The sequence below is a fragment of the Giraffa tippelskirchi genome, chromosome 2 (assembly GCF_054371585.1).
Source record: "Giraffa tippelskirchi isolate mGirTip1 chromosome 2, T2T-mGirTip1v1.2.pri, whole genome shotgun sequence".
Lineage (NCBI taxonomy): Eukaryota > Metazoa > Chordata > Mammalia > Artiodactyla > Giraffidae > Giraffa > Giraffa tippelskirchi.
This window is the reverse complement of record NC_137276.1, coordinates 17501339-17513867: the sequence shown is the minus strand read 5'-3', so window position 1 is coordinate 17513867 and position 12529 is coordinate 17501339. Positions and strand designations below refer to the sequence as shown.

The 12529-nt window shown below is 49.6% G+C and overlaps 1 protein-coding gene across 50 annotated transcripts in view; it reads right to left on the bottom strand.

Moving 5' to 3' along the window:
• NRAP (nebulin related anchoring protein) overlaps positions 1-12529 on the bottom strand; it is a 74727-nt gene that overhangs the window by 4794 nt on the left and 57404 nt on the right. For all 50 annotated transcript variants that reach the window (XR_014068256.1, XM_081538405.1, XM_081538435.1 and 47 more), the window contains 4 exons: positions 11502-11813; positions 5005-5109; positions 4096-4194; positions 2857-2961 (listed from right to left, as the gene is read on the bottom strand). Coding sequence is in view for 49 of the 50 variants with exons in the window: in XM_081538405.1 (XP_081394531.1) it covers positions 2857-2961; positions 4096-4194; positions 5005-5109; positions 11502-11813 (621 nt within the window). In the remaining variant the exon portion in view is untranslated. The remainder of the gene's footprint in view (positions 1-2856; positions 2962-4095; positions 4195-5004; positions 5110-11501; positions 11814-12529) is intronic.

Below are 12529 nucleotides of genomic sequence, written 5' to 3'. Positions count from 1 at the left end.
GTGCCTTCATGTAGCTCATTTTTTTTTTTTTTCAAGATAAGGGAATGGCTCCATGAAAGGAGTCATCTGGAGATCCCAGCAGAAGGCTGTCCTTTATTCTGTCACAGAGAAGGGAGACAGCAGGCGAGGCGCATCGCCAGCAGATGACAAAGTGACAGCCCCAGACCGTGTCCGTCGTTCACGCATCTCAGAGCCACGGCAGGTCAGGGGGCCCTTAAAAACCTTACTTTTGTCATTTGGAAATAGAGGTCAAGGCTGAGACTCTGTTCTACAGGGGATTGGGGGGATTAAGCAGAGGAAGAGCGGCAGAGAAAAAAGCAGAGTGCCCTCATGCCACCCCACAACCGAGCCCGGAACTAGAGGGGACCACGGAAAGCTTGAGCCAAGCGTGGTGGAGCTCATTGTTTGTTAAGTCCTGCTGCTCATCATCACCTTTACCTTCATCACTTCTTCCAGTCCCAACATCACAAACCAGAAGCCAAATGCCTACTCTGTTGATGCACCTAGAAATATAGAACTAATCATCGCTGAGGTCATCACTCATTGGCAGATCACAAACAGGGCCCAAAGGATCAGATTTCCTGGGTCGTCGTTGAGTTTAGCGGGCAGGACTGAGAGGTGTGTAGAAAGGGAGGCGCATTCAGATAGTGACAATCAGCCCCTCTAGCACTGCGTTTCCTTGTTTTGATGGTCCTACAAATATTAGACTAGGAAGGAGAGTCAAAATCCTTATTGTTCCCTGGAAAGGGGTCTGTCAGCGCCTTCCTAATAAGATTCTCCACCAGATCTGGGCTAGGAAATGACACCAATCTTTTCACAGCATCAAACTCCAAGGTCACCCTGCTTTGGTGTCACGGCACCCCAGCCTCCAAGTCTCTGTAACTGAGGGTCGACTCAAGTGTAAGTATGTGTGTGTTCTCAGTCCTGTCCGCCTCTTTGCCACCCAATGGACCATAGCCCCCCAGGCTCCTCTGTCCATGGGATGCTCCAGGCAAGAATACTAGAGTGGGTTGCCATTTCCTCCTCCAGGGGATCGTCCCAACCCAGGTATTGAACCCGCCCGCGTCTCTTACGTCTCCTGCATTGACAGGCGGATTCTTTATCACTGCAGCACATGGGAGTCAACTCAAGGGCAGGCCCAAATTGGGGTTCTGCCCAAGGCGCTGGCTCCCTGTCTCCCCGCCCCACTTCTCCCTGTATACTATTTGCTTGATTGTCATCGCTTCCTCCCTGAGTTTTTTTTTTTTTTTTTTTTTTATTCTGTTGAGGTTTTTGCCTTGCCACTGGGAGTCTTTAGATTCCGCAGGCTCTTTGATTTGGAACCCTGGGCGTTCCTCTTCTTTATCACAGTGGGCACAGCTTTGCCCTCATCCTCACACATTAGAGTCATTTGATTTTTAGTTATTTCGGCTGCCTTACACATCTCAATGGCTTTCTTTGCCCAGGAAGGTCACTTTCCCTCCACATCTTCCTCACAGAGCACTTGATCCAATTGTGCGTATCCTACACGCCCCCGAAGAAGTGCTCTTTCAAAAGAGGTTCATGAGTCCTCCATACCCGCGTGCCCTGGCGGCTAATTTCAGCTCCGGGACTCTGCAGACTGGCACCCCTTGTGGAAGGAAGGATGCCTTTGCCACCAGCCCGGGGTGGCTGTCCTCCTTAAGTTGGGCCCCAGAAGGACTGGCACTTCTATCCCAGTGTCCAGGGCGATGGGCCTCCAGGAGTTCCTCATATGGAGGCCTGGCCTTCCCCCATCCTTGAAGCATTAATGAGATGGATGTTTTGTCCGAGCTCTGCTGAGGGGGAGGTCCCGCTTCCCCAGATGGAGGTCAGCCCACCAGAGCTGCTGTTCTAAAATTATCGCCTGCGCATCCCTCAAAAGCATCAAATGGTCATAATAACTCATATTTACAAAGCACCAGCACATTCACCGCGTGGGATCCCACAGGGCTTTACAAACGCAACAAACTAATACACACGCTAACTAGAAGGCGCCTCTCGCAGACCCCTGCGAGGCGGCTACCTCTGGGGTGAGCAGCAGCAGCTGTTGATCTGCACGGAGCCCCAGGACACAATGGCCGGGCCAGGGCAGGAAGAATGGCCGGACTCTGGGAGGCCCCGCGCGGCCCCAGGCCGACACACTCAGCCTGTGTTATTCTGATCTGACAGTGTCTTTTGATTCTGCCGCCTCGGTACCTGTTATCCCAGGATCACAGCTTTGCCGGCAGAGCGGCCGCCTATTCTATTACAACCAGGGGCCTCCGACCCCTGCCAACAACAAGCCGGGCTGAGGAAACAGCATCTTGGAGATGCATGCAAAGGGCACACATCCAAGGGAACAGACGTGTCGGGGGCCACAGCCTCAGGCACAAAGGAGCGGATTGTGTTTGGATCCCATGGACTACAATTGCAGCGTCTTTCTAACCTGCAGAAAGCAGAGAAAGTGCCATTCCGTCTCCAAACTTACAAGGCTCTGAATGGCTAAGGAGAGGAGTCCAGGGAAGCAGAGCAGAGCAGGTGTCTACACCCGCGGGGCCAGGGCACCGCTCCTCTGACTGTAGCCCAGCCCCTGACTGAGGTCTTTGGAGCCACGCCCAGCATTGGGATGCTAGAGCTGGCAGGACCACAGGAGTCGGCTAGCACAGCTCTATCCCCATTTTGCAGCTGGGGAGACTGAGGCCCAGAGAGAAAAGTGGCTCAAAGTTATACATGCCGTTTATCCTACTCTCAGTCTAGGGTGCTTTCTGTTCCCAGCTCCCTTCCTAGGAATTCTATCTGGAAAAAAAAAAATCCCATTTGGGCACAGATCATATTACAGAAACGGGCACACACCACATGAAAGGCCGGTTCACTTACATCACTCAGATGCAGGGCGTTGAGGCGGGCTCTAGTGAAATCAGGGTGGTCGGGCACCAGGGTGTATCTGTGTCGGGATTCAGCATCTCCTGACCTGTACAGGCGCTGCAGGGAAGAAGGCTCACGGTAAATGGGGAACCGCACTTGCTGCAGTCAAAGGTGAAGAGAGGGCTGATGCCCTTTCCTGCCCCTCCCAACCCAGGGTGCAGAAGCCATCCTGCACTTGGAGAGCATCCCTCCAGATGCCACCCAGGAAGGGAGGTGCCCAAGTGGCCAGGGTCAGGTGGTGGGGAGCTGGTTTTAAGTGTTTAAAATATTCATCAAGTTTTGCTCCAAAAGGGTCACAAACCATCACCCTGGGTCACTGTACCTGTGTTTCACAAACAGTAAAAGATGGGTGGATATTTCAGAGGATCTTTGCAATCAGGCATTTGCTCAAGCTTTTTACTAGTAACAAGATGCCTCAATGCCTTTGTTACTAAACATTAATAGTAATAATAAAAAGACATGGCAGCTAAAAAACCTTAAACACCTTAATATCTCTTAAAAGTAGAAAGGGAGAAGGCAATGGCACCCCACTCCAGTACTCTTGCCTGGAAAATCCCATGGACGGAAGAGCCTGGTGGGCTACAGTCCATGGGGTCGCTAAGAGTCGGACACGACTGAGCGACTTCACTTTCACTTTTCCCATTCATGCACTGGAGAAGGAAATGGCAACCCACTCCAGTATTCTTGCCTGGAGAATCCCAGGGATGGCGGAGCCTGGTGGGCTGCCGTCTATGGGGTTGCACAGAGTCGGACATGACTGAAGCGACTTAGCAGCAGCAGCAGCAGCAAAAGTAGAAAGAAGTTCTTTATATAGCTGCTTTTTTTTTCTAATTGGCTTATGTTAAGATTTAATTCCATTATCATCTATGGACAATTAAGATATATATGATCTAGTATTTGGTAAGGGTCCATCAATAATACTTAGTATTACTATTGTGATGATTATGAGGCAAACTAGGGACATTTACTGAGGACATACTATATTCTAAATACTTGCTAAAAGCTTCATGAAGTTTTATTTACTTCTGCTGCTGCTGCTGCTAAGTCGCTTCAGTTGTGTCCGACTCTGTGCGACCCCATGGACTATAGCCCACCAGGCTCTTCCGTCCATGGGATTTACATCTTAAGCACTGACCACTGCACTGCACTACCCACTATTAAGCCTGGGATGAGTGAGCAGAAAACACCCACCTCATTGCAACGCATGCAGCTGTTCTTGGCATGAACTAGGTCCGGGGAGTCAACCACTGTGGTAAACTTGATGGTGTCTGGTTTTTCACGGTATTTGGTCTGTAAGAGAAAGACGAAGATTCTCAAGAAACAATCAAACACCATGCATTTTTTGGGTGCAGCTTCACCCTACCTACTCAGTACCAGATGTACCAATGACAGGCTTGGGAAAGAAATCTCTCTGCTTTGTGGCCACCTCACCAGCATACAGAAGAGATTCAAGCTGCCTCTGTGATAAGGACCGTTTTACAGGTATTTACATCCTTGAAAAGAGAGGCTGCAAAATGCCAAAGCTCATCACAAGAAAAGGAATTCAGTAGATGGGAGGATTCAGCCTTAAGTCGGCCCTGCCCAGACCCTATTCAAGTAGGTTTTGTTATTAAGGAACTAAAGGCAGTGCCATGCTCTTAAGGAGTTCCCAGGGCAAGAATCTCTGGGTCATCAACATGGTGGGGAGTTCAGTTAATGTAACCATCTCTGGGCAACTTTTAACACCCTCTGAAGTCAGGTAACCCTAGGACATTGAACTGAGTAAACTCAGGAGACGGGTGGCAAACTCTCTCCTTACCTCCATGAAAATCATGGGTCAGGTTAGATCATAATTGTACATAAAACGTTTGTTGGGCATCGTCTAATGCATCACCCCTCTTTCACTGCCTGATTGGAACAAGCCTTTAACTCCCCAGCAAGTGAATTCACTGGGAGCCAAATCTTGTTCTGTTTTGGGATTTGGTTGCAAATAGCCTCAAAAAGATATTGGGAGTCCAGTGCTATGGGGCCCTCCCAGGCTCTCCAGTCCATCTGCAGGTTCCCTCGTCAGGAGGAGAGAAATGCCAGGTTGCGTTTGGGGTAAGGTCAGGTTAATGATACCTCACTGATGAGCTCTCCGGCTTTCTTTGCACTTTCTATCTGTGGGGAACTCAGCGCCAGCCATCCTGTCCCCTTCATACCCATCAGGTCCGACTTGTAGCGCAACTGCGAGAAGAAAAAAACACTGGCTTTTATCAGGAAAGGTTGCAAACCATTGAGGCATCTGTAAAATTCTTCATCACAACATTTCAATATCTTCATTCAGGTGCGTTCTGCATGTCATTGTCATCAAGGCAAACTATTTGAGTTTGTGCATTCCACCCAGAATTAAGTAACGGATCATGTGTAAGACACAAGAAGGTCCCACTTGTAAACTGGCTGGATTCCAAGCAGAAGGTTGTGATCTATGGGAATGATCCCTTAAGAAAGATCTGAGATATACACCCCAGCCCACACATCAGCCTTGATTATTTGGTTTCATTCTGGGAGTGAGGCGATTGACCGCCTGTCTAAACAGAAACGTTTTACACACTTTCAGTGGATCAAAGGGCTTTGAGCTCTGGATCAAACCTGCTGTGACTCAGGGCAAATCACTGTACCAAAATGTGACTCAGTTTCTCTCTGTGATACCCGAAGGTCACGACAATCCCTCTGTTCTCATAAAAACACCTGAGAGTCCTGAGGGGTAAAAGACACTCTGTGTTAGATTTGTTTTTTTCTTTGCGGTGGTGGGGGAGGGGGGGTTCTTTGCAGGACTCTCAAAACTGCAACAAACCTGGCTACAACTGGGGAATGGTGTGTAAATCACCTTAATATTTCCATGCCTCAGTTTACCCCTCCTCCTATGGTTACTCAGGATTTGTCTACATTGCACAATGGGCTTAAACTTTATCCATTTTCCTCCTCTTAAGGACTCAGAAGATCAGAACTACAGCATCAATTCCAGGAAGAAAATAGTAAGTGGGGTTTTAAGACAATGGGCCTGATTAGGAATCTCCTGAAACGTTTAATCTTATTACCATTCCTTGATCTGCCCACCATTACTTACATCGAGACAGTCTCTGAAAAAGCTTTTCTTCCTCTCCATATGGAAATTAGGCATTTTTAAAGGAAGAAAAAGGACTCTCTAAGGAAATGTGAAATTTGGACCTAAACGAAGTTGCTGGCATTTCTCTAATTTAGGTACAAGCTCTGCGGTAACGCAAAATACCCACTCCTGAAATCAGCCTTTCAGCCTTTTTAGTTTTCTTTCATTTCAGGAATCACAGTGCTCCTCACAGCTGGCCTCAAAGAGGGTCCGTTTCTGATCTACTGTCTGCTGGTTAAGGCCCCTGTGCAAATTCCACTCTGCTTTCCAACTGGTGAAGGGGGACATCACTCGGGTTTGGGAGCACGTTTCAAAACCCCATGTCAGTGAAATTGCTTTTTATACCACGATCTTTCAGTCTACACCAGCAAAGCTTTTGCCTTCCACTCTGATAAAGAACAGAGAAAATTGGATAAATTTCTAAGTTAGAGAGAATAATCCTACAGGGCCTCTTCACAGCCGGGCCTTGCTCCTTTCATAAGTGAGATGAAGTGGGGGCGCACGCTTTCAACTTGCCTTTTGTTGAGCTGAACAGTGCGAGCGCAGGTGAGTCAGAAGGCAAGACGCAGGTTCCCCAAAGATCTGACTGCGCCTCCGACTCTCTTATAAATGGATTGTCTATTGATATTTCTGCTCCCAGCCCCGCTTTGACTATTCACGCAGACCCTAAAAACAACACACCTGCCCCAGACCTCACCATAAAAGGGGGGGTGGGGAGCAAGGAGGGTAGTCGAGGAGAATCGGCCCAAAGATGGTTTCCAAGAAGGATTCTAAGATAATAAGAGATATTCTTGGGCTGCCCAGCTATATCTCGCTTCCCCAAGCGGCAGCCTCACTATTTGCCCGTGTACATATGAAGGCCTGGACGCCACCTTCAGGGTCATACGTGGGGTTCCTGGCACCCCCCCATTCTGGAGACACACAAGCTGTAGCTTTCACCCCTTGAGTGCTAACAGGAATTACATAACCAGGAGGTGCACCCAGGAGGTAGCCAGGGGAAGGGGTATATTTGTCATATTAATAATAAGAATCACTGTAACAACTATCTTGCAAAAGGTGTGGTTTGCTTCAGACTCATTTGGGGCTTCCCTGGTGGTTCAGATGGTAAAGCGTCTGCCTGCAATGCGGGAGACCTGGGTTCGATCCCTGGGTCAGGAAGATCCCCTGGAGAAGGAAATGGCAACCCACTCCAGTACCCTTGCCTGGAAAATTCCATGGACAGAGGAGCCTGGTAGGCTATAGTCCATGGGGTTGCAAAGAGTCAGACACGACTGAGTGACTTCGCTTTCACTCCCATTACCTCATTCAATCCTAATGCCATTCTCAAAGGACGAGCTCTTATTCCCAACTATAGAACAATCTGGGGGTTAAATGCTTGCTCAGATTCTCAGAAGAGTCACTAGCTGCTGTCCTCTGGGGATGATGCTGTGCAGGTGGTCCTTAAGAGAACCCTCAAGAGCCAGAGCGCCTGGTTCCTAATCTAGCCACCAGGGGGAGCCAGAGGGCGCGAACCCCAGAGTCAGGAGCCCAGACATGGGCTTTGCCTCTTAACTAGCTGTATGGTCTTGAGCAAGTCATTGGTTTTGCCTCTTACTAAGCCCTATGGTCTTGAGCAAGTCATTTCCCTGGCACCTTATGACCCTGAGCAAGTTCCTGAAGATTTATAGGTGCGTTAGTTACCGCATCTGTAAAAATGGGAGTACTTACAATACCTACCTAGATACTACATGAGATATTCATGCAAAATATTTAAATAAATGCCTAGCCCAGGATAAGCATTCCGTACTTCTTAGGTATTGTTACTGTCATTGCTGTTATTTCTGATGGGGAAATGGAAGCCGGGGAAGCTTAAGGAGTCTCCTGAGGCCGTGCAGCCATAAGGACTGGGGCCAAGACTGTCCCCTTGACTGTTCCTTCATGTGCTTTGTAGGGTGCCCGCAGCCCTTACGTGAGATCACGGAGGGGAGCGTGGAGTGGCAGATTTGGAAAGGACTAAGAGGTGACAGAGGAGCCTGGTAGGTTGCAGTCCATGGGGTCGCTAAGAGTTGGACACAACTGAGCAACTTCACTTTCACTTTTCACTTTCATGCACTGGAGAAGGAAATGGCAACCCACTCCAGTGTTCTCGCCTGGAGAATCCCAGGGACAGAGGAGCCTGGTGGGCTGCCATCTATGGGGTTGCACAGAGTCGGACACGACTGAAGCGACTTAGCAGCAGCAGCAGCAGCAGCAGCAGCAGCAAGAGGTGACTGAACCAGCACCCCTGGTGGTGGAGCACAGCCTGGGCGGAGCACGTGTCTCAGATGCATCCCTGAGGTAAGCATGACCTTCCCAAGACTTCAGCAGTCACAGCCTTGAGGACCTTCCGGCCAAGGGTGAGCACCAAGGCCCACGCTTGCTCTCTGGCCTGGATGGGAGAGGTCAGGAGGACGACTGATGGCTATTGGAGCTACTGCTCCTGCCCCGAACTCTGCTGAACTGCGTGAGCTCACAAAGAGCCTTTGTTTCGTTTTCGCTAAAACATAACTACATGGAATTGGATTTTCAGTGATGACTGAAAGAAAACAAGCCTCCAAACCAGTTGGACATTCTGGGGGTCTGCTGTTCAAGGATCTTGGGATCCCAGACCGCCCAGTTTAGCAAACCTGAAGTTTCAAAACAATGCATGAAGCCCAACATGGTCATTCTTAAATCAGGAAATAATTTCTCAGCACAAAACATATCGCATTTGGTAAAGTGTAAGTCTATGATTGCCAACAAGCGTTTCTTGGGAAGGACTCTTTTTGTTGTTCTTATTTGTGTGTGTGTGTGTGTTAAAATATCCTTTCTTTTCAGAAGTAACGGTGATATAAATGGTAGCTTGAGGTAAGAGTTGGTTTTGGGTCTTTTTTCCTTACTTAGTGAAATAGTCTGATATTATGATAATGACAGCATTTAAAAAAACATTTATCTATGAATCCTGAAATCTGAGATCACCAATAAATCAAACATCTTTTGCTTTTCCAGTAGAAACATGAAGGCCTAGAAAGCCAAGTGGCTGCTGAAGGACGAAGCTGGGCTTCTAGCCCGGCCCCCAACCTCCCCACAGTGGCCTGTCCTGTCCGAGGAGGTTTATTTTCTCCCTGGAAGAGGCCACTGACAGAAGGGTCCTGGGCTGGGCACTGAGTCACACTAAGAGACTCTTCTTAGGGACCTCAGGGTGGCCTGCTAGTAAGTAGAAGGCTTTCTAAGTGGGTCCTGGGCTGTGCTTCAGCAAACGCATGCCCTGCTCCATGCTCCCCTGGCTGGTGCCCACTCAATACTGCAGTCCCAGCAAATCTTGATCATAATTAGATGATCATGGCATTCATTAAATCATTACATCATTGTTGTCATAATTAATCATCAACTGGGTATTTTCAACACTCTGCCTGTGTCATATAACTAAACCAGAAGCAGTCACTGCCCTGAAGGCCCCCAGAATCAAAAGGCTTGGTGGAAAACATAATCCTCACAGCTCACACCCTCTGGCACGTTCCTATGGACCATGTGCTGTCTGTGCTCAGTGCAGCGCATCATACAGACAGCCCTCAACTGAAACCAGAGTTCTCAATCGGGTACAGTTTTGTTCCCCCAGGTGCATTTGGCAATATATGGAGATGTTTTTGATTGTCACACTGAGGGGGTTGCTAATGGCATCTCGAGGGTAGAGGCCAGGGATGCTGCAATGCACAGGACAGGCCCACACAACAAAGCATCCAGCCCGAAGTGTCAAAGCTGCCCAAGTTTGGAAATCCCGATATGGATGATGAAGGGTCATGTGACTAAAGTCTCATGAGATCTGCTCTAAAATCTCACAAGGGCACCTTCTTCCTGGGGGAGCTGTAGGGCTGGGGGAGATGATACACATAAGCAAACATGGTGCAGAGCCTGCCATGGGCACACGGCCTGGAAGTGCTGACCGCGACCACATTTTCATCACTACTCTGGCCCTCCTGAGGGAGCCGAGACTTGGAGTGGCCTGGCACTTACTTCAGAGGCACTGAGTCCGGAGACTTCCACTAAAGGTGGGACCTAATGCCCCCGTGTGGGCCAGGATGTCCCCTCTCTAGGCCTCAGTATCCACACCTGCATCATAGGAAATATGACTCCCTTGCTCCAGGAGGGTGGCATGGCTGAGAGTGTGGGTTCTGGAGCCAGGCCTGCCTCAGCCCCTCCCACGTGACCTCATCTGTGCAACAGGAGGAACAAGGCCCTCATCCCCAAGTGCTGGAACAAGGGTGCCATACTGGTGAGCAGTCAGGGAATGGCAGCTCTGGGCACAACTCTCCAACTCGCCTCACGGACACCCCCAGCACACACAGTCAGGTCCTGAGTCTCTTTCTCAGACCCCCATCCCATCCCCTGGGACATCCTCCTCACTCACGCACTCAGGCATTCGCTTCAGTCCAGTCCCAGATATGCTGAGGCTGCTGCTGCCCAGGGTCTTTACTCAAATGCAACCTCTGCAGCGAGAATGACCCTGTTTTTGTTGTTGTTCAGTCGCTAAGTCATGTCTGACTCTTTGCGGTCCCATGGACTGCAGCACACCAGTACTGTCTTTGTCCCTGCCCCTGTACTTCACTATCTCCCAGAGGTTGCTCAAAATTCATATCCATCGAATCAGCGATGCCATTAACCATCTCATCCTCCTTGGACTGCAAGGAGATCAAGTCAGTCAATCCTAAAGGAAAACAACCCTGAATATTCATTGGAAGGACTGATGCTGAAGGTGAAGCTCCAATACTTAGGCCACCTGATGGGAAGAGCTGACTCATTGGAAAAGACCCTGATGCTGGGAAAGATTGAAGGCAGGAGGAGAAGGGGGTGATAGAGGATGAGAATGATCCTGTCCCCCATTTTTTCACATTGCACACATACGCTTACCTGGCCTTCTCTGCTGGCTCAGATGGTAAAGAATCTGCCTGCAACAGGGGAGACCCAGGTTTGATCCCTGGGTTGGGAAGATGCCCTGGAGAAGGGCATGGCAACCCACTCCAGTATTCTTGCCTGGAGAATTCCCATGGACAGAGGAGCCTGGTGGGCCACAGTCCATGGGATCACAAAGAGTCAGACGTGACTGTGCTAACACTTTCACACTTTGACACACACCCCACTTCCCTGCTCTATCTCCATCTGACACACCACACAGCTCACTCCTGCTGTATCTCCTTCCCACAGACTAGAAGCTCCCTGACACCAGGAACTTTTGGACTCTTTTGCTGACTGCTATATTCCCAGGGCCTTGAGGAATGCCTGTGACATAGTAGGTGCTCAATAAATATTTGTTGTCTGAATAATTCCAACCTAGATGATACAGACCCAGCAAGTCATTGGTGAGGGGCGGGGGCTGGTGAAGGGATCTGAAAGGCTAAGGAAGAGGCAGAGATGTACACCCAGGCCTGGTGGGAGGAGGAAGATCGGGGAGATGTGTGATCCACAGACGCCCTACCTCACTCTGTAGGGCATGAGCCTTCTTGGCCCAAGCCATCTTCAGGTCCTCGGGCAGCGCCGTGAACGCGTGGCACCGTGTCCTATAGTCAAGGTCGCTGGCCAGGGCCTGGGCCTTCCTGGCGTGGACCAGTGGCACCATGTCCATGGGCAGGTGGCACTGGGCTCTGCTGCCCGCCGCCTGCCTCCTGTACTGAAGCTCGCTCTGCAGCCGGCCCATCCGCTGACAGTGCTGGAGCCGGGGGTCGTCGCTCACGCTCTGGGCCCCGATCAGCCGTCCTCGCTCCTTCACAAAGTCATGTCTGTAGAGGAACTAGAAGGGGAACCAGGCGGTCAGGGGCCGGCGTTTGACCCACTGATGTTCTATCTGTGCCTTTTCCTCGCGGTCACTAAGAAAATCACCTGTTATTACACGAGTTGGGGATGATTATAAGAAATGGCACAGTGAGGCTGGCCTGAGAGCCTGCTTCCCCGACCAAGGGGGAGGAACAATTAAAACAGCGCTCCCGTCCTCCCATCTAATTAAAACCAGATCCTTAGAACCAAAGTGAGGGCCCACTCCCCTTATGAGTTCTATGGCCAAAAGGAATTTATCAAAAAGAGTGAAAGACAAACTTGTGCTTTATCCCCTCACACTTGGCAAAACATCAAACCCAAAAGACAGGATCCATTTATTTGAAGTCTACATTTTCTGCGATTTGTTTGTGGGAAAGAGAAAGTCACCTTCATGTCCCAAAGCTATGAACGCTATGAGGAGAGTGGCTGAAACACAGCTGCAAACCCTACCGCTGATGCGGGAAGCTACAGAGAGTCAAGAGGGGACTGTGCTATGGCCACATTACAATTTCTGCTGCAAATTCTGTTTCTAATTCTGGGTGGAGTTAGAAAACAGACAGTTCACACATTACGGGGAGATGGTTGCCTAGATGCTACAATTAGAAATAAATTGTAATCTCCTTTCTGCTGGAGATCTTTGCCTGCATTTAGCTTCTGATTAGGGCCTTTCTTTCCCTCTCTCCATCAAAGAAT